Raw genomic sequence first — 23,321 nt, 5'->3', positions numbered from 1 at the left:
AGTAATGTGGTTTTGAAACCTTACAGAATATTTGTGATTAAATGCAACAAGAGGTTTTGTGGTAAGATTGGCTGTGGAAATTACGACAAAAATTATATTTTCTATTTCAATAGTTGCCATAGATAGCTCACCAAGATCCCATACTTCTATTATCTTTACAAATGTTTACTTGTTAAGACTTAAATAAATCAGAAAATATTGTATTCATGGTAAAAAAAAAATATATATATATATTTTCATGGGTGACAATCACGCATATACCAGTTTTTCAGCACTATTTTATTACAGAATTATTGGCTATTGCTAATCCCATCCCAACCTGTTAACTTTTTACAGAACTTCATCGTGGTGACTTCATTTTTTTCATTTTTGAAGAATATAAAACAAAACATGTGAATAAACAAAACAACTAAACATAGAACGCAGAATTGCAGATGCCATTATTGTTAGACTATAAAATGACGGTTACAATTAGAAGCAGCAACCAATGTGCATTTACCTGATAACACATGGAAACCCTATTTCATATATAACATGGATCTTTATAATACTATAAAATTCCAAATATTTCTGATACATTTTTATTAAAATGCAACTCCTGTATGCAACATTTACATAATTTGTCTACAAAAAAAAAAAGGAAAAAGTTAGATATGATTTCATTTAGCATGTTTTTCTCTTTTTTGTACGGGATGCATTCCTCACATTGCCTTTGATTTTAAAAGGGGGAAAGCAACATTGTGTAATGGGATTTAAAAGGAACATTTGTTTTGTACATTTCCCACATTGTGGCCTTGAAATATCGGATGACTAGTGTTATGGCTGAACTGCTACACATCATCAACATAAAAACCATTTGCGTCATATAATGTAGGACAAATCAGAATGAAATGTTTGTTCTAAATATGTAATTCATTAAGTCGACTGCTGGTGTGATATACATAAAAATGCAAAGACTAAATAAAGGTACAGTCTCCGCTTCCATTGTCTTAAATACAGGTCATTTGCATTACATATAATAAAGTATGTTTAGGGTGAATTTGATTGCATCTGACCGTTTCGTGTCGAATTCCTACAGGTCTACACAGTCAATGTAGTTTTGAAAAGGAACCCAAAACTCAGTCATATCATGATGTACTGTTGGGCAGTCAGTATTAGCAAAGGGGCACGTTTAAAACTGGCAGCAAGGCAGCATGTAGATGTCAACTAAGATTGGTATAATTACATTACTGTTTCAAGTATATAATTATGTCACTTCACCATAAAAGTATCTTAAAAGCATGTCATTACAATACATTGCATTATTCACTTAAATGAGTAAGAAAGTACACATGATGGAGATGAAAGTACAATTGAACAAAAAGAGGACTGAGAGAAATAATTGAGGATGTTTCCTGTAACTGTCGAAAAGATCAGGATGATTTTTTCCCCCCTTCAAGCTCTGAGGATTCACCTGCCTAGACTGCAGGAATATGTCCATATGTGACCTTTGGCCTTTGAGTCCTGTTTCATACGAATACGGCATGCTCGGGGGGGAATCCCTCCTTTAAAATCAACATAAACATCTGAAACAACCCAATTACATAGCTAGCCCCCGCAGGTTCACACACTGTCAGTCAAGTCATAAAGTGCACTCTCTATCCTGCAGTACGGCTTGGAGGTCAACAAACATGTGAAGAAAAAAAGGGTGGTGTTTGTGAGCGAGGGTGAGTCGGGGTCCTCTGAATGACAAAGTCTTCCCCCCCTGTTCGTAGTGACTGTGAAGTACATTGCAGTTCGGCGTCTTGGGGCTTCACGTTAATAAACGTAGCCCTCGCTGTACGGGTGTGGCGGGTTGCAGTAGGGCCCCGCCTCCTGTACGTAGGCCATGTTCTCGTCAAAGTGTGACAGCGGCACTGTGTCCTCCTCGTTGATCTGCCGCTCCATGTCCGTCTTCAGCACGGGCCGCTGATTGTCAGGGAAGGCCATGGAGAACAGAGCCTCGGGGTCGCACACAAATTTGTACACGTATCTCTCCCCTGCCACCTGGAGATAAGATAAGATTAGATAAGATAAAATGAGATTAACTTTACTGTCCCCAAAGGGACATTTGTCAGAGCACATGGTTGACTATGGAGAAGAAGGTATTACAGCTAATCACACGCAGAACCATCGTCATATGTCTCTTGTCAGGGTGCAGCCTTAGGCCTCTTTTACCTTCTGCATAATGCCTTTTTCGTAGTAATAGCGTAACGATCGGCTGAGTTTGTCGTAGTTCATAGCTGGTCGATTCTTCTGGATTCCCCATCGACGTGCAACCTTTGTTACACACATCCACGAACAGACAGACACACATAAACAAAGGGGAAATGGCCGCGGTGAAATGAATAGAACCAGAATGTCATAGAAAGATCACGTTCATTATGTTTGGTTGAGGATTAGTGGCTTCAGCCTTGTGACATATTCCTTGTGCATAATAAGAGGTGAGAACATAACACACCCCCTGTTACACAACTTCCTGGTAAGAATGGGATGACGTTGTCTAAATGTCAAAGCTTACTAATCCATATTTCCTAATAACAGCAATTAGAGTGGAACCAGACTCCACACCCCTTGACAGGGATGTGTTCATTAGGAACTTGTCACCCACCCAGTGGAGCAGGCAGCAGATGTTACAGCACCTGTCTACCAGACCACACAACCTCCCCATCCTCCATTCTAAAGCCCTACTCCTACGCTCTCTGTATACCACTCTCTCTCTCCCTGTCTCTCTCTCTCTCCCCGTCTCTGTCTCTCTCTCTCTCTCCCTGTCTCTCTCTAACCCTGTCTCTCTCTGACTCTCTCTCATCCCCTCTCTCACTCTCGCTCTTTCTCTCTCTCTGCCTGGACCCAACACTAAAAACATTGCGCCCCCTTTCATGTCCTCATGCTCATTCATGTGTTACACCTGCCCGGGCCAAAGGCAAAATTTACGGCCACCCAAAGCCCAAAGTTAGCGCGTTTGGTCACCTGATGGTATGAATGGCGGCCCTGTTCGCTGCAGCTGGCTGGTCGCACTGAGTTGGGCCATGTGGGCCGATGCCAAGTTACACACCCCCCCAACACACACATACACACACACTCCTCTAACCATTACCCTACCAACACACCGGACACTGACTGTGCCTCTGTGTCTGCGATGTGAGCGCACAAACCCAGACCTGTTCCATTTCAAAGGGCCGAACCGTCAACACCGTTTATATTTTTAGGAACAGGTTCATTGAAACATTTAGTAGGCCACTCTCCGGTTGACAGTGTGTTTGATTGGATCAGATTACATACTTTCAGCACGTGGTGAGGCAATAAAAAAAGAACGTCAGTACAGTACATTGCCTCGTTCAAAACGTTTCCTAACACATTATTCTGACCATTTGAAGAGCAGATTTCACCTCAAACTCAAATCAATGATCAGAATAATCTGGTCACTGTTGCTCGAATGGACTAAGATACTCTATGTGGAATATGATGAGACAGGCATGCTCTCACCTCCTCAGGCTCGATGAGTTTGAACTCCATGCCCCGGCCAGTCCAGGCGATAAAGTGAGAGTTGGACGGGTCGTCCAGGAGAGCCACCAGGAACTGCCAGAGCTGCAGTGAGCCTCGGCGCTGGTAGGTTGGACCTTCACGGTACAGACCTGACTCCTGCTTTATGTCACCTAGAGGGGGGATGGAGGAAGGAGGGGGATGGAGGAAGGAGGGGGGGATGGATGGAGGAAGGAGGGGGGATGGAGGAAGGAGGGGGGGATGGATGGATGGAGGAAGGAGGGGGATGGAGGAAGGAGGGGGATGGAGGAAGGAGGGGGATGGAGGAGGGGATGGAAGGAGGGGATGGAGGAAGGAAGGATGGAGGGGGGGATGGAGGAAGGAGGGGGATGGAGGAAGGAGGGGGATGGAGGAAGGAGGGGGATGGAGGGACGGTTGGGATGGTGGGAGGAGGTTGTCATTTCACATGTTTCAATGGCTTAAAATGTCTTTGATTGAAATTACAAGTCAAAGCAGCAGTGTACGTGTCAACTCTTGGACGTCTCACCTTCAACCTTTTCGGGGACCACGCAGGTGTCGTCGTAGAAATGTCTCGCGACTTTATCGAACATGCAGCCTGAGAGACGAGACAGTGTTGAGAAATCGCATTAGGAAAATGGCAACTTGGACGGGATGAATAACCCAACCAACATGCATGTCTCCAAGTGTCATCCCTCACCTTCAGTCCTGCTGCTGTGAGCCAGATAGCCGTCTTGCCTCAGGTAGACAGAATGGCAGCTAGGCACTTCTGCTGGAGACAGGGGAGAATGGGTGTGAAGCCCTTAAGGGAGCATTAGGACAGTATCAGATATCTTGAGAGCAGTCAGTTACTGCTCACTCACTGCCCCTGATAAAACAACATGTCTTCTAGCATCACACTGGAGCTCAGTCAACACCAAGCATACAATATGAAACTGGTACTGAACAGTGTAGTGTCTTAGTCTTGGCTAAGTTCAAGATAACCTATTAGCAGCGTTGGAGTAAATGTAGCATAACATGCCGGCCATGTTTTCTGCCTGTTCTGTTTCTTCAGCAGTGAAGCATGATGGCTGTGATGACTTTGTTTCACTGCCGACAACTTCACTGGTACTATTTACAACAGTATAATAGTGTATATGTCTGGCCCTCCTACCACATTACAGCTGCTGGGTACAATCAAAGGGCCGAAACAGTTACAAAGTGAATGGTCAATAAAATGACTAATCCTGTTAATTTAATTCATCAAAGTAATGGGCTTGTCGAGGAAATTACTGCTAATGAAATGACCAGGCTCCCCTCCCATCCTCTCCACAGACCTGGTCTAGTAACCAAGCTGCAGAATGACAGCTAATAAATTCGCCAAAATGGTCAATCTGGGATACAAAACATGCTGGAAAAGGACTCCCCCTGTTCATCCATGCCAAAATGGTCAATCTGGGATACAAAACATACTGGAAAAGGACACCCCCTGTTCATCCATGCCAAAATGGTCAATCTGGGATACAAAACATACTGGAAAAGGACTCCCCCTGTTCATCCATGCCAAAATGGAAACCTGTGTCAATGTTTGCAGGGTAATGTTCATTAGACACCAAACTGGAGACAACAGACTGAAATAAACCGCCCCGTGTGGCTCAGCTGGTAGAGCATGGCGCTTGCAACACCAGGGTTGTGGGTTCCATTCCACGGGGGAACAGTATGTTTGCACTTACTACTTACTGTAAGATGCTCTGGATAAGAGAGTCTGCTGAACAACTCAAATGTAAATAGTGAGGACTACCTGGATCTAGAAACATTTGTTTTCTGTTGCAAATGTTTTCTGTTGCGCTCTCCTATGAACATGTCCCTGTTGAAAAGGGCTCATGTTACAGAGAGAAGGCCAACTCAAAGGGAGCTCAGTGCTGTTGATATTGAAATCCTTCTCTGCAGTGGATGCCACATTCCACCCTGACTGGGCACACTATTACACCACTCCACAGTAATCTCTCCTTGGCTCTATCTTATGAATGAAGCCAGCAGTCCAGTGCAGGTTCATTCATTCATGCCCCGGCGTGGCCTCAGGCCTCTGGGACCCGAGGGGTTAGAACACTCCACCACCCCTTCTGCGGGGGCGGACTGTGACCAGGCACAAAGATTAGAGCACCACAGGAAATGGAGCCCGGCACAGACATCCAAACCAGAACCCCCTGCGCTAATAATGGGTTAATCCAATCAACAGGCCCATTCCTCAAATGACAACTATCTGATCTGATTAAAAAGAGGGTGGTTTGATGCTGTGGTGGGTCCAAATGCTCAAGTATTTGGTTATATTATTGAGTGAAAAGAGTGTCCTTTGGTTGAATTTCTCATATTTCTCTAATGATGGACACTAAAATATAAATATACAGTAGGCTGCATTTTTCTATAGCTCTTACCCTAGTTATAGATTCAATGGTTGTAAAGATGGGGAGAGGTCCGGCCGTAATAAAGAGATGTTCTGCTTTTTTTGACACTCCACAAAGCATGTCCTACAGGCCGTATATATTGATATGTAGGCTACGTGTGAAGTTTTTAAATGTGTGTAGTTCTGTCCTTGAGCGGTTCTTGTCTATTAACGTTCTCTATTATCTCATGTGTCATGTTCTGTGTGGACCCCAGGAAGAGGAGCCGCTGCTTTCGCAACAGCTAATGGGAATCCTAACAAAACACCAAATAAGATACTGACACCACAATATTAAATACAACATATTTTACTGTATCTCTACGACCACCCCCTCCTCCCCCCAAAAAATAAGAAGACACCCATCACGCCCACTCACCTGAGTCATAGGTGAAATCCCTGGGCTCCTGTTTGATCATCATGGAGGGGGGGTACGTGGGGGGAATGGGCGCCCCGACCATGGCAGGGTGCTCAAACAAGGGGTCGGGGTACTCCTGCTTGAAGCCTTGTGGGGGGAACAGGATGTTGGGCTCGGACATCTGTCTGTGGTACATGGGCCTTCCGTCCCGAGACATCGACGGTGGGGAGGGGAACGAGTGGCAGGGCTCCGACAGCTGACGTCGAAATCTGACAAAGGCAAAAATATTACATTTTCACAAATTTTCGTGATAACCGATTGAGACAGATAGACTGACATAAATACATGTTTATACCTAAAGCTTGACAATTTATACAACCCTTGTGTCTACTTAGAATGGTACATCTAGATTCTGGTAAAACTGTACTGAATGAACTAAAATGATCAAATAAACGTAAAATGTGCACTTGAATCTATGTCGATAATGTTTTGTTAGTGCCAGTTTAAAGATGATGTGGTGGTAGCCTACAGTATACAGTAGCTGTGTAGTACAGTACCTGTGGTCTATGGAGTAGGCGCTGTCCGGGAGGGGCTGGGAGGGCTGGAGGTGGGGGTACGTCCTGTCTGGTTTGGGGGTGGGGACTGTCGTGGGGGAGCCATGATGAAGTGGGGACACGGGGGTGCTGCAGGGGGGCGTCGCTGGGCTGGAGGGCTTCATGCCTGTGGGGTGTTTGTGCTGCTGGTAGGCACTGAGAGACACACGGGGTGGAGGGATCAGTCTGATGTTGTTTTCACATTATATCCAAGCATGCCATTTGACAGAAGCCATTGTAGTGTGGCCTAGTATTTGAACGCAATCCTTTTTCATATCCAATCGTCTTTTATGTTATAGTTATTGTCAAAATGACAGTTTTAAAACCTTTTGGACAAAATTTTGAATTTCAATTTTTACACATTTTCCTTCTTGAAGAAAATATATATTTGAGCATATATGTTTAGGGTTTCAAATACTTCTGTGTCGCCTCTTCTAGAATACTTCTTCAAGATGACTCTTGACGTACATGGTTCTGTAATATCGTAAGCATATATCACAATGCCATATATCACAAGTCAAATCAATTCAAGATTTAATGTAACTAGCCGACTCTTGTGCCATGGGCATATTGGTTCATTTGAAAAAGCAGTTCATTGAATTGAATTTGCACCTTAGGTAGACAGTATAATATCCTAGATCTATTCCAAGTCAAGTGCATCCAACTTGAAACATTTAGCACAGCACCTGGCCTTTTGTTTCATAGGGAATGACTGCAATTAAGTAATACAACATTGAAAACAGGGTGGGAAGCCAGAAGTACTGTAGTTTATCAAGCAATCATCATGAAGCAGTCATTATCCATCCAACAGTGTGGAGATATATTGGACAGCCTGTGGAGATGAAAAAAAGATTGCACATAGTGTGTTTAATGTTTATTTTTAATCAAACCACATTTACCTGCAGAATCCTTGTGAGATGTCACTACAGGTCAAATAAATACTACTTCAATATCCCACGGGATATTTTCCAAAGCACCAAAACCTAGGATGTTCATTTTTTGGGTGTTAGTCTATTTCTTTGTATGCAATCTGGCTCTGTTGGTTCCAGATAGGGGAAAGTGACTGGTGCTGTGGCTTACCTACCTGATGTTGTACAGGCACTTCTCCCCATAGTGGAGCTTGAAGGGCCGCTCCTGGCCACAGGTGGAGCCCAGCTCGGAGCAGGGGCTGTGGGGCTCCTTCTTGATCTTCAGCTGCAGTCCGTGGAATGCCACTACGACATGCATGTGTGAGAGGGGGGAATGGAGAGGAGACAGGTGGAAAGGTACATTAGATTGGTGATGTTGAAACATTTATTCAGTAACTAATTCATTATTTATCAGTACTCTATATGTCCAAATGTACAATAGTCATATCACCATGGAAAGTAAACCTATTTTGAAGGCCCTTCCACCACATATAAAATCCTTACTCAACACTTGGGTAATAGGTGTACATAAAAGCATATCCAGTACTTCATCCTACTCCACTGCTATCCCTAAGGACAGGGCCGGGAATATCTATGCAGACTATTTCTAATTCTAAGTCCAGAATCCCAGTCTTCATCACTCACTGTAACTTACTCTCTTCCTTCCTGAAATATGACAATCTCAAAGCAGGGCTAGACTCCACTAAATCCATATCACGTTTCAGCTAACTGCCAATACTATCCAGACAACACTAACAAGGCCCATTGATCTGAGCCCACTCTCTGTACCTATGCCCAGTTTCCCACAGTGGCCTGTGCATTTAAGAAGCTGTTAAGAGCCAAATCAGTCCTGATCAACGTCCCATCATCTTGAGTCATGATCAACACTAATTAAATTGGCCACGCTGATGAAAACCCAGTCAGTCAGGATCAAGTCAGTCCTGGGTACCTGGAGAGCTACCGTGTCATCGCTAATAAACACACAGGCTACGTGCACGAACATTCACACAGGGTTGTACCAGGAACATCCACAACTACTGAGGAGAGTATACACCCAAAGTGCTTTACTTATGCAGAGAATAGGGCACAATCCTTTCCTCATTACAGTTGACAGGAAGAGGTTGGTCAATTTTCATGTTAAATTTCGCATCAGACACACTGCGACGTCAAAACAAAGTAGATAGCGATCATGAAGGGAAGTGAAAATCAATCAAACAAAAAAAAAGACTAAAATTGCTTGTCTTTTCACCGGTTATTTAGAGCTACAACCATGCTCAAATGTCTACATGAGTGATTGCCAGCCCAGTGTATATTTTTCTTGAATGGGCCTTGTAAAACAAGTCCATTCCGGGGCTGATGACTGAGGAAGTAGTTTAGGGGTTGAGGAGCTGAGAGAAGCGGATGTTTTGAGTTTCTCACTGCTGACTGACAGCTTGGCCTGTGTGACAGTGTCACAGTCTCTCTGTGTGGAGGAGTCAATCTGTCAACACCCCATCTGACGCCTGGGTCCCAGGGGAATGATGCACGGGGCACGTTGTGGCAAAGCACAGGGGATGTTCACAGGTCTCGCTGGCCTCGGTGGGGCGCGACCTTTACGGGTCATCGATCGGAGGTCAAAGTGGTACTTCCTGAGGGGAGACATTTGACGAGGTCGAACGGCGTCACAGGAGTCGCAGACACAGAGGCTGCAGCCTTATCTGGCTAATTATAGGCTTATGGCAAGAGGGACAATAAGTATCAGAGACGTATTGTTTACCTGTTTTTTGTGATGCACATGTATTTATCAATGGACATACACTGAATAAAAATATAAACGCAGCATGTAAAGTGTTAGCCCCGTGTTTCATGAGCTGAAATAAAAAATCCCAGAAATGTTCCATATGCACAAAAAGCTTATTTCTCTCAAATACTGTTAACATCCCTGTTGATGACAACTTCTCCTTTACCAAGATAATCCATCCACCTGGCAGGTGTGGCATATCAAGAAGCTGATTAAACAGCATGATTATTACATAAGTACACCTTGTGCTGGAGACAATAAAAGGCCACGTTAAAATGTGTAGTTTTGTCACACAACCAAATGCCTCAGATGTCTCAATTTTTGAGGGAGCATACAATTGGCATGCTGACTGCAGGAATGTCCACCAGAGCTGTTACCAGAGAATGTAATGTTCCTTTCTCTACCGTAAGCTGCTTCCAACGTCGTTTTAGAGAATTTGGCAGTACGTCGAAACGGCCTCATAACCGCAGACCACATGTAACCACGCCAGCCCAGGACCTCGAAATCTGGCTTCTTCACCTGTGGGATCGTATGAGGGGGCTGGGGGTGCTGAGGAGTATTTATGTCTTTAATAAAGCCCTTTTGTGAGGAAAAACTCATTTTTATTGGCTGGGCCTGGCTCCTCAGTGGGTGGGCTTGGTTGCCAAGTGGGGCCTATGCCCTCCAAGGCCGACCCATGGCTGCACCCCTGCCCAGTTATGTGAAATCCATAGATTTAGGATCTAATGAATTTATTTAAATTGACTGATTTCCTTATTTGAACTGTAACTCAGTAAAATCTTTGAAATTGTTACATGTTGCATTTATATTTTTGTTCACTATAATTATGGTTTATGAAATTATGTTTTTGTTATACAACACAGTAAGTTAATATGCAAATGAACTGAATGAACTACAATGTTAAGAACAGCTCATGCGCTCTAAGAGAGGCACCTAAAATAGAGATGGAAATGTCACAATAGATTTATCAGTGGGGTGCCAAATGTACACCAATCAATATGGAAGACATCACCTGTAACGAGAACAGATAAACCTTTTTAGAATGTCAGGTCCATAAATGTTAAATTGCTGTGATTATCTACAGATTGATTTATCTAAATTACTGTGTTTCATAAGAACAAGCATTTACGACAGTTAATTACATCATTTTGAATGGATTTCATTTGAATTTCTCAAATATTCTGTCAATTTCTTTGGCTGGTTTTCTGTACAAAATGAACATGCGTTAGGCTTGCCCACATTATTACCATTTTAATATTTTGATAACAAATTACTATTGTTTGTTTGGCCCTATTCCCTATTTAGAAACCAAAGCATACATTTGGTTCAAAACAACATTTTGATCATTGATTTTTATAAATACAGATTTGAGTCTGTTTGCCTTTTGTCTCTGACTTTAAACTTTGCCCAAAGTGCACACAATCTCTTTCACTGATTATTTTGGTTCCCTTATTTAAATCATATTTGAAATATCTCCCAACCAGCTATGCCGTTCACAGTGAATTTTCTCAATACAGCCACTATATTAGCTGCAAGCTAATAAATGTCATTTTGGTGCCAATCATTCCTAATTACCACAAAACGCCCTTGAGGACAACAGTTGTGTGCGTTGGGTTACAAACTGTGTATTTTGGCATTTACAGTGAAGTCTACTTTTGGCAGATATTTCTCGAGTCCATTCATAAAATAGCAACGGATGGGGGGGGGGGAATCAATTTTCACAAACTAAGTGCTTGCCATTACTGTTAATGTTAGTAGCTTATCTGCTGATTACATGTGGTCTCATTTTACACCACCTACAGTACTTCTTCATACCCTGCTAAGTTATGCTAATGGGAGCATGGAAACCACTAACATTGAAGGTATTAGACAAAGAAAATGTCTCCTCCATGTGCAAAGCCTTAAGATTCAGTGTCTGGAAGTTTCCCTTTCAAATTTGATGTTAACTATGGTTGATGGACATGGAAAAATTGTCCACAAGTGAGGTGATAAAGTGAGGACATGAATGCTTCTCTATGAAGCGCAAAAAAAAATGTGTCAAAAATATCAGCTTATATCAACAGTGTTGTCAAAGTCTATTGCCGCGTTTCCACCTGTTCTCAATGTATATTTCTTCATACTGTAAGACTGAATGGACTGCACATGTCATACACCTCGTTTGACCTCTAAACAATCCCACCAACCTCTCTCACTCTCTACTTGGTGAAACCCATATTGGAGTGATGCAGGCTGGGACGCCTGCTCGAGAGCCCAACCACGGTGCCCTCGCCCTCCCACCATCTGTTTGTGCCTCTCCAGTCTGCTCCGGCATGCCAACAGGACGTTTCCTATGGTCGGCAGTCTCCTACTACAATGGACACGGTGGGCCTTGGATGGCTTTGAAGGACATGGGGACCTCAAGACCTTATGGATGTTACTGTACAACCATTTTGGATCCTATAGTGGATATGTACCATACTGTACGTCTATGGAGCTCAGAGAAACTGGTAGGAGGTTCCTTAAAGCCAAACAGTTCCTTGAGACAAATGTAGAAATAAAAGTATTGAAATGAATAAAATATTCTGAGGTGAATATCAAACATGTGAGTGATAAAAGTGGGGTAATGGTCATTACAGACACAGTTTCCTGCTTTCTCACTGTTGCACAGGCCTTTTGGCTCATCTAAAAGACATGTGCTAGCACTGGATCCCACTGAGCTCCACTCACTCCACTTCTGTCTCCACGTTGGCTGACTTCCTTCATAACCCCACTGTGCCAACAACAGCCTCGTCTCCACTCACTTTAAATGCTCATTGTACTGTGCCACCAAGTGCATTATAATGTATAGCGCATTTAGGTCAAGATATATTGGATTTCTTCCAGTATAACCACCACAACACATACTGACAGTTACAGAGGATAAAATACTGGAGTTTGCGATGATTATATCATTTATATAAATAAAATACTATTTGATTATTATCCCTCATTGCAAACAACTCAATATTTGGATGTTTTCCTACATAAATAAACCCCAGTGCTATAATATCATAGCTACCTATTCTACCCCCTCTCTTCTACCCTCTCTTCTACCCCCTCTCTTCTGCCCGTCAGCCAACCTGCAAGACTAGCTCTCTGGAGAGCACATGTGAGAGTGAAGGTGGGGATACTGAGAGACATGGAAAAACACACACACACAAGTGCAAACACACACACCCACACACACACACACACAGACTCACACATACATATACAAATACAATAACATTGTGGCATCATATACTCACAGTTTTCAGTCTGGAAGTCTGGGACAAACTGCTCGTCATTGTCGGGAACTTGAGCTAGAGAGAGAAGCAGAGAGGAGAGGAAAAGGTTATTTTCATGCCGCTGGACAACACCAGACTCATGATATCCAGTCTAACCATCGCAATCCTTTCCTTTGGCGAAAAGCCCCTAAAGACATAAAAAAATCCCTTTATGGACATTTATCTATTCATGAACAAAGCAATGTAACCGCAGAATCCTCCCAATGTTTATCCAAGGTATAACACACCGATGGACAAACAGAGTAGCTAAAAGTTCAAATAACGGTCTCTAGGGAGAAAGAATGTATTGTTTTCCCCCTCTTTCTCTTGATTACACATGTCCTGAGGTTGTCTAGGTTGTCTAGATGCTGTAGCTTCAGGAGTTTGCTATCTCCACGCCGATAGCAATAACACCCATTGTTAACAGTAGCTAATTGGGTTCTTCCCCACTGCTGAATCCACCTGTACCTGCCAAGTCAGCTCTGCTCCAATCCAGAGTGTTTCACCTATCATTCACACTCCTGTGCTTTCGGCTAATGCTAAGACAATGAAGGCTCTGTACAGGGTCCAATTAGGCATGTACATATTTATATCACACACATTTGTACTTTTTAGGTCCCTGAAGTTTGACGAGTTTGGAGAATTGTGGCAAACGGCAATATTAGAAATGTAAATGTGTCATTAGCACGTCTATTTTTACGCACAAAGAGGTGGATTGTCATTATCACTGAATCAGTATCATGTCGAGGCAGGTCTGTGTCACATGATCGAGTTGTTCTGTATTTTCCCTTTCAAAAGGATCTGTTCACTTTTCAAAACGAGAGAAAACAAACAATCCAAGAAAATAGAAAAAGAAAAACTCCTATTTTGTCACAGTATAAGTTGTGTAACAACAAGTGAAAAACTATTAGGTCAAGCCTTGTGTGAGCTAATGTTCACCGTAAAACAATTGTCAATAAAGTACACTGTTCTGATACACACATGGAAAGATGAATTGTATTGTGTGGTGCAATACTGTATAGTGATAAAGATCAACAGAACAGCAACTGAAGTATAATTGTAAAACCCTGTGCACCTGCTGACTTCAACTCTTTGTGCCAGCCAAGCACCCTCTTGTAGAGGGTGTGTGGTATGCACTGTGATTTCTGCATCAATATGGACATTGTAAGAACGTGAACCGTTTCATACAAAGCACCTTTTAGAGCAAAATAATGTCACACCTTGCCACTATAAATAATTACAGACCAGAACTTTCTCTCAATTCAAAATACTGGCTCCACCACAAGACCATGACTGGCAAACATTCACCCAGTGCAAGCCGGACCACTCAAAGAAAAAACAACAACGTCTCGACCACAACCGTGTACAACTTCTATCTGCCTCAAGTTTGCGAGCACTGTGTAACCACACGCGCACTGCAGACATCACAAAGTCGCAAGGTTCAAAGCGAGAGGGGAAGAAGGATGGCAACGGACAGGCGGAAACTAAAGGAGAGCGGGACAAAGTGATGTTGCAGCCAGGAGCTGCAGCAGGATGTATGAGTCACTGGACCCAGTCTGTGAATGGGCCAGCTGATCCCTGCAACAATTCCTGGGGAGAGCACCAAAACTGGAACTCTGCTGCCATTCACAAAAAAAAGAGAGAGAGAGAAAAGAAGAGAGAAAAGAAGAGAAAAGAAAAACAGCAAAGCCCCATACACAGGCCCTGAGAAGTAGTGGCACATCCATTGTCTTTTCCTCAACCCGTTCTTTTCATCTCAGCCCTGTTGTTGGCGCGCTAGCTAGATTTGTTTGAAACCCAACACCATCATGGTCCTGTACCTACAAGTACTGTGTGTCTGATGGTGTTAGGTTTCAAACAAATCTAGCTCTCGCGCCAACAGGGCTGAGATGAAAAGAACGGGTTGAGGAAAAGATTTACCGTCTCCTTTCAAAACGTTGAATTCAATAGGCCAGACTACGTCAACTATCCTTTTTACATTTGTGTCAACATTTTATTCAAAAAAATTACAGTATCCTAAAATTGTGGCAACCTCAGCAAATAGATCTCAAAGTGAAATTGATACTTGAAGAACTCCCAAAGAGAGAGAGAAAAAAAAGCCTTGGCCAAAATGACCAGGTTTAAGAACCCTTCAACCTCTCGGTTTGTGATGTCGGAAATTCAGTCTGTCTCCCATAATTCCTCCTCTTATTTCCAATTACCTGAATGAATAAATCTTTGAAATAGGTAGCTAGGTATTCTTTTTTATCTTAATGGACAGGAAGTCATTTATTAAATCTACTTCAATCTTGAAACGTACATCACATTGATCCATGACATGCAGAACTGTACTCCTTACAGTCATATCTATATCAGGAACCAAGGCCTTTTCCCCCACTTAAATACTAAAATATTAAAACGACATCTCACTCTTTTACAAGCCCTGCGGTATATACTTCATAATCTAACTGGCAGAGAGTAGCTGGTAAAGTATTCCAATATCTATTTCAAAGCATACTTTTCATTTTTAAAACCCCTAAATTACACTGCAAGCATTTTTAAATGTATTAAAGAATAGATGAATCTCATCAATGATTAAGTTGCCTATCCACCTGTGCAAAGCAGGGAGAAATATGTTTCTACCTCCGTGGAAAATGTAATAAGATAACCGAGAAGAAAAAAAAAGACCAGAAAAACATTACAGTTGATTGAGTATAATAAAAATGTATATTATTAGTTAACGATCTGCTGTATACTTTAGACCTTAACATTACGACTAGAATCATCTGCCAGTAGAGACTAAGGCCTACTGGATAAAGGAACAGGATGTGTTGTTCAATACTAATGTAACAGTAGAGCTGAAGAAAATATCTAAACAATTTACCATAAGTATACATTTTTCTATTTGAATTTGAAATATCTGGTCTGAATATAAAACATCAAAAGTTCAATCTGTTATCAAACGTCGATTCCCCATCAAAGCTTGAGATACCAAAGGGCAAAAGTCCTGACACTGACATAGATTGAACCACAAAAGAATGATGGCATTATTTATACCAAATGTAGCCTAATTCTAATCCAAACAATATTTCTATGAAATAGTTAGCTGACACAAGATGTTAGCATGTTTTTGTCTTCCATAATGCAGTCCACATAAATCAATGATGTGTAGTGCATATAAGGAGAAAAATAAATATGCAGTGCATTGAGAAGGATGTCCCACATACAGAGATCAACGCTGTTATACTATGTGTAGAAAGGGAACTCATGGTATATTTACAATACGAGTTAAGGTGATGGGACCAAATTATACAGCACACAATGTCGTGGGCTTGTTTTGGTCCCTAAGCAAGAGGCAAGTACAAACTTCACGCATGCATACAATCATATCGACAAGGGAAATGATAATGATTAAAAAGTCATGTAGATGACTTTTAAAGAAGCCACAAAGAACTCGCACGTTGAATCCACATCCTACTTCATATTTACACCACTATTTACTCAGAGTCTGAACCTTTGTGATTTCATGTTTTAAAACCCAATGCCAATAACATAGATTGGACATACTGCATATTTTAATTTACAGGTCACTCTAAAGGTAATCAAAGCAATAGTAACATCCAAAATGTACCAACAAAAGTTAAAGAATAAAAGGCCATGTTTTTCTATTAACACACACTGCAGCTTATTGGCAATCAATTGTAAGGAATAAACAATGCAAACTTTTCTTTGCATGTCCCATCATATGTATATACAAGCAGCAGACTAACACGTTTACAAACTAAGACATGCACAAACACAGGCATCTCACGAAAATGGTACAGGCACAATATGATCAATATTCTTTACTGACCAAAAATTCTGTGCTGCAAACAGGGTGGAAAGAAGACACCCGCGCTTAAATCCTGAAGCATCACGTCTGAGTTATACCACACAGAGCAAGTCTTGCCATTAGAGAAAAAAGTATTAAATAAACTAAACAAAAAAATGAACCCTCAACCAAAAAAAATCTCAGTTGCTGATCACAGACCAACTGATTTTTCTAAGTCAAAAGTAAATCCGTTCTTTTCTTCCAAAGAGAAAAAGAAAGAAACGGAAAAGACAGCTGATACTACAGCTATGGAGGATGATCTTTAGAGAGATGCGCCGAGAGGAAAAGAAAGGGATTGAGTGAGGGAGTGTGAGAGAGAGAGCGATAGAGAGTGAGAGTGAGGAGATGGTAGACGACCGGTGGAGTTGGTGCCGGTGGTGGCGGCTCGTGTGCGTTAGCTCTTGCCAAAAGCAGAAGAGACAGTGAGCAGCGGACAGCTTTCTCCTGGTAATTTGTGATGACACAGAGTAGAGCCTCCTCAGTCTCCCTCAAGACCACGCTCATCACAGTCTCTCATGTATGCATGACACACAAGGTGCCTCTTCCACAGAAGCTTTAATTGGACTGCACGTTAGTAGGAATGGAACTTGGGGCCGATTTTTTTGGTCTACATCTCTACCTTTCCCTTTCCTTCTCTCCAATTCTCTTACTCTGTCTTTTAAACTAAGTGAGCTTGTTGAGCTTCGACACTACAGTAAATGGGTAAACACTTACCTTCCGCCAGCCAGGTCTCTTGCAGTTGACTGAGGTCCTGGAAGAGTTCTAGGAGAATAAAACAATGGAGGACAATCATGGAGGGGAAGAAAAAAACAGGACAAAAAAGCTTCAGAAACAATTCCCTCCACTATGACAGGCTGATAGGCTTAGAATGCCATTGGAGGCTTGGCTGGATGATTCAGAGGCACGTGTGTAACTAATAACAACTCAGTTTGGGTCTGTAGCCACTGATAGACGCTACTCGCAATCTTCACAGGTGAAAGTGTTGTAATTGAGATTTTACTTAAGAGTGCAGGTGGCCACAAACCAATTGAATTTTGCTAAATGTTAAGAAGCCGTGAAATTAACATTTTCGTCCCCTCTGCTCTACCTACCTTCAGTGTCCAGGGCCAGGTCAGAGTTAATGAATTTTATTTTTCTGTCATTTGCTGGTCTATCGCTGTAAGACGTCTTCCCTTGTGGCCTCTAAAAGGGAGGAAAGAAATCAATGTTTCCCACTGGAGTGATTCTGTTGTGTACTAGCACACTTACACAGATGACAGCTGAGAGGGCAATAGATGTCCATCAATCACACAGCTCACACACTTTTAAACTTGACCCTGTCCCTTTTCTTTACCTATAACTACAGAGGAAATGCAACACTTTAGTGATTACTAGTAATAACGTTATTACAATATTTCTTAGAATATATAACATCATGTATTACACAGTAATAGTTCAAATATTATGCTATCCTTACATACATCTGCACATGGAGGTGGCTGAGCGACCAACTGAGTGACCAGCTTGCAGGTTTTACAGCAACTTAATAACACAATAATGAATAACAATGTCATGATATCTAAGTGCTGTTTTATTTGTTATGTGGTCTTGGATTATACGTAAAAAAAAAAAAACGTGTCTCTCACTCACATTGGATTTAATATAAGGCACTTGTTGGTCTTGAATCCCATCCATTCTGCAACGCTAATGCTCTACTTTAATTGATAAGCAATTAGCCAGAATTGTCCGCAGATGTGCCGTCCGACCCTATATCAAGATGGATTGGGGGAAGAATAAAATGAATGGACCGTCTAAACCTACCGAGGTAGTCGACCTGAAACAGTTTCATTCATAAAGGTACAAACACCTCCGCAGTAAACTTGCACTACGATTATCCCACTTACAAACGTAAATAATTGATATATTAGCTGCATAGCTCACAATGAGTTGTGTTTACTCACCTTTGTAAAGAGGTAGGCTATGCATAAGGTTGTTGACAAACGGTCCACTTCTAGCTATAGGCTGTGCCAAGGTTGGCGATACATTTTGAGAACAACCACCTAACGTGATCAAAAGCTCTATATAATATTCCAAGGGAAAGTTAAACACAAAATAGAAAATAAAAGAACAGGGACACTCACCTAATTAACATGCGCCGCATTCATTCACGGGTTTCTGCCTGTATTTAGTAAGAAACAGAAGTCAGCGACGTGAAGCCCGCTGCTGAATCTACCGGCTGAAGCTTGCGCACACTCTGCTCTAGTGTTGCTTTCGCGCGGCTTGGCTTCGCCTCCTGGGGCCTCCGGTGGAAAAAGAAGGCTCTCCGTTTCCTATTGGTTGTCAATGTCTTTCACTGGATCCGATTTCCACCCTTCAATCAGGCACAGTTTTAATCATGTGTGTTTAACTTCTAAAGAGAACAACTTGTGAAGAACAGTGTCAGAACTGTGCGCATGTCTCTGTGTGTGTGTGTGTGTTTGCATGTCATGTTGGTTTAAACTTTTATCACTTTGCACAATGTTTCTCAAAAATTGGGCTCTTAAAAAGCCACTTATTATACTTTTACTTTATGCTACCTTTGAAAGAAGGAAATAGCTTACCTGTGTACAGAACCTGTTTTGTTTGAGAGCACGTTTCTCAGAGCACGTTCTTGATCAAACACACAGTCACATACACGTACAGTCGCATACACACACAGTCACATACACGTACAGTCGCATACACACACAGTCACATACACACACAGTCACATACACGTACAGTCGCATACACACACAGTCACATACAAATACACACATGTCACATACACACACAGTCACATACACACACAGTCACATACACACACAGTCACATACACACACAGTCACATACACACATGGTCACAGTCACATACACACACAGTCACATACACACACAGTCACATACACACACAGTCACATACACACACAGTCACATACACACACAGTCGCATACACACACGGTCAAATACACACATGGTCACAGTCACATACACACACAGTCACATACACGTACAGTCACATACACACACAGTCACATACACACATGGTCACAGTCACATACACACACAGTCACATACACACACAGTCACATACACACACAGTCACATACACACACAGTCACATACACACATGGTCACAGTCACATACACACACAGTCACATACACACATGGTCACAGTCACATACACACACAGTCACATACACACACAGTCACATACACACATGGTCACAGTCACATACACACATGTCACATACACACACACAGGTCAAATACACACACAGTCACATACACACACGGTCAAATACACACACGGTCACATACACACACGGTCAAATACACACACGGTCACATACACACACGGTCACATACACACATGGTCACAGTCACATACACACACAGTCACATACACACACAGTCACATACACACATGGTCACAGTCACATACACACACAGTCACATACACACACAGTCACATACACGTACAGTCACATACACGTACAGTCAAATACACACACGGTCACATACACACACGGTCACATACACACATGGTCACAGTCACATACACACACAGTCACATACACACACAGTCACATACACACACAGTCACATACACATACACGTACAGTCACATACACGCACAGTCACATACACGCACAGTCACATACACACACAGTCACATACACACACAGTCACATACACACACAGTCACATACACACACAGTCACATACACACACACAGTCACATACACACACAGTCACATACACACACAGTCACATACACATACAGTCAGTCACATACACGTACAGTCGCATACACACACAGTCACATACACACACAGTCACATACACATACACGGTCACAGTCACATACACGTACAGTCACATACACACACAGTCACATACACACACAGTCACATACACATACACGTACAGTCACATACACGTACAGTCACATACACACACAGTCACATACACATACACGTACAGTCACATACACGTACAGTCACATACACACACAGTCACATACACACACACAGTCACATACACGTACAGTCACATACACACACAGTCACATACACACACACAGTCACATACACACACAGTCACATACACACACAGTCACATACACATACACGTACAGTCACATACACGTACAGTCGCATACACACACAGTCACATACACACACAGTCACATCACAGTCACATACACACACAGTCACATACACATACACGTACAGTCACATACACGTACAGTCACATACACACACAGTCACATACACGCACAGTCACATACACGTACAGTCACATACACACACAGTCACATACACGCACAGTCACATACACGTACAGTCACATACACACACAGTCACATACACGTACAGTCACATACACGTACAGTCGCATACACACACAGTCACATACACACACGGTCACATACACACACGGTCACACACACACGGTCACATACACACACGGTCACATACACACATGGTCACAGTCACATATACCCCCAGTCACATACACACACAGTCACATACACACACACACCTTACGTTCTTCTATTTTCCCTAACTCTAAACCTAAACCCTTGCCCTAACCCCAAACTTAAAATAGCCTTTGTCCTCATTTGGACATGGGAAATGTCCCCACAATTATTTTTTTTACTATACTTGTGATTTTAGGTCCCCACGAGGATAGAATAACCGACACACACACCCACACCCTAAATCTAATTCTAACCTTAACCCTAAACCCCCTAGAAATAGCATTTGACCTTTTGGGGACTAACAAAATGTCCCCAGTTGGTCAAATTTTTGTCCCCACAAGTATAATTAAACACATCCACGCACACACACAATCGCTCACACAAACACATGCTCCCTCTGTCCTTTCTCATTCAGAGGCAACACACACAGACGTGAGCACACACACTTTGTGACCATGGAAACAGCGTTTTGAAGTGGTTCCAGAGGGACTTGCTAAAGCTGCAGCTCTCCCCTAATGTAAGGGATACATTGTTGTGTGCCTCAGACCTGCAGAAGGCACTGACCTGTAAGCAAATCACAGGTCACCGGGCAACTGAGGACAGGTTTGCATCACAAACAATGGGACACTAACACACAGTGAGAGCAGTCTGGGGCTTTACAAAAGAAAGATATCACTAACACTCACACCTGACCCCCCTTACTAGCTCCGACTTTGCTGAAAGCTACTTTATTGAGGAAACGTACTTACTATGACATGTGGTTGTCCTACCTAGCTATAAATGCACTAAATGAATGCACTAACTCTAGGTTGCTCTGAATAAGCCGTCTGCTAACTGACTAAAATGTAAATATAAAAATCAAATGATTTGGGGGAAAATTATAAACAGTTATTCCTAATATTATACAAACTCCCCCTTTTTCTCCCAAACATAATGATGGTCATTATGGCCAAACAGTTCTATTTTTGAATCATCACACCAGAGGACATTTCTCCAAAAAGTACCATCTTTGTCCCCATGTGCAGTTGCAAACCATAGTCTGGCTTTTTCATGGCGGTTTTGGAGCAGTGGCTTCTTCCTTGCTGAGCGGTCTTTCAGGTTATGTCGATATAGGACTCGTTTTACTGTGGAATATATATTTTTGTACCTGTTTCCTCCAGCATCTTCACAAGGTCCTTTGTTGTTGTTCTGGGATTGATTTGAACTTTTCTCACCAAAGTGTTCATCTCTAGGAGAACGTGTCTCCTTCCTAAGCTGTGTGACGGCTGCGTGATCCCATGGTGTTTATACTTGTGTACTATTGTTTGTACAGATGAACGTGGTACCTTCAGGCGTTTGGAAATTGCTCCCAAGGATGAACCAGACTTGTTGAGGTCTACAATTTTTTTTCTGAGGTCTTGGCTGATGTCTTTTGATTTTCCCATGATGTCAAGCAAAGAGGCACTGCGTTTGAAGGAAGGCCTTGAAATACATCCACAGGTACATTTTCTGGAATTTTCCAAGCTGTTTAAAAGGCAAAGTCAACTTAGTGTATGTAAACTTCTGACCCACTGGAATTGTGATACAGTGAATTATAAGTGAAATAATCTGTCTGTAAACAATTGTTGGAAAAATGACTTGTGTCATGCACAAAGTAGATGTCCTAACTGACTTGCCAAAACCATAGTTTGTTAACAAGAAATGTATGGAGTGGTTGAAAAACGAGTTTTAATGACTCCAACCTAAGTGTATGTAAACTTCCGACTTCAACTGTACATACACTGGATAGGTGCAGTGAAATGTGTTGTTTTACAGTGTCAGCCATAGCAGTACGGCACCCCTGGAGCAAATTAGAGCTAAGAGCTTTGATCACAGGCACATCGGCAGATTTTTCACCTTGTCGGGTATTCAAACCAGCGACCTTTCGGTTACTTGCACAAAGCTCCAACTGCTAAGCTACCTGATGCCTAAGACATTGATGGGGATAGGAAGTGAATTATCTTGTCACTCCTGTGGAACCCCCCAGGAGGCCTGAGAAACACAGGTCGAGCGTAGGTGTCCTGTCCATCTGACACCAAGCGAAGAGGTAAACATACTCATTTGCAACATCCCTAGAGAGTTAGGAAAACAAGCATTAGCTATGTGC

At 42.3% G+C, this 23,321-nt stretch overlaps 1 protein-coding gene across 6 annotated transcripts; it reads right to left on the bottom strand.

Moving 5' to 3' along the window:
- Positions 1-260: 260 nt before the first annotated feature.
- etv1 (ETS variant transcription factor 1) lies at positions 261-19,060 on the bottom strand. 6 transcript variants are annotated; one of them, XM_042304560.1, is made up of 13 exons: positions 18,832-19,060; positions 18,341-18,457; positions 17,803-17,893; positions 17,426-17,473; positions 12,844-12,897; positions 7,974-8,103; positions 6,854-7,045; positions 6,318-6,565; positions 4,220-4,321; positions 4,049-4,117; positions 3,505-3,674; positions 2,197-2,298; positions 261-2,025 (listed from the first exon to the last, which is right to left on the bottom strand). In XM_042304560.1, the coding sequence occupies exons 2-13, from the start codon at positions 18,383-18,385 to the stop codon at positions 1,798-1,800; spliced, it is 1,479 nt and encodes a 492-aa protein (XP_042160494.1). In that variant the 5' UTR covers positions 18,386-18,457; positions 18,832-19,060; the 3' UTR covers positions 261-1,797. The 6 variants fall into 6 exon arrangements, with proteins under 6 accessions (XP_042160494.1, XP_042160496.1, XP_042160497.1 ...); XM_042304562.1 differs by having other exon boundaries at positions 4,220-4,291; positions 18,832-19,059; XM_042304563.1 differs by having other exon boundaries at positions 4,220-4,288; positions 18,832-19,054.
- Between the last annotated feature and the right edge of the window lie 4,261 nt (positions 19,061-23,321).

This window comes from Oncorhynchus tshawytscha, linkage group LG23 (assembly GCF_018296145.1).
Source record: "Oncorhynchus tshawytscha isolate Ot180627B linkage group LG23, Otsh_v2.0, whole genome shotgun sequence".
Lineage (NCBI taxonomy): Eukaryota > Metazoa > Chordata > Actinopteri > Salmoniformes > Salmonidae > Oncorhynchus > Oncorhynchus tshawytscha.
Note: the sequence above shows the minus strand (reverse complement) of the source record. Positions and strands in the feature narration are given on the sequence as shown.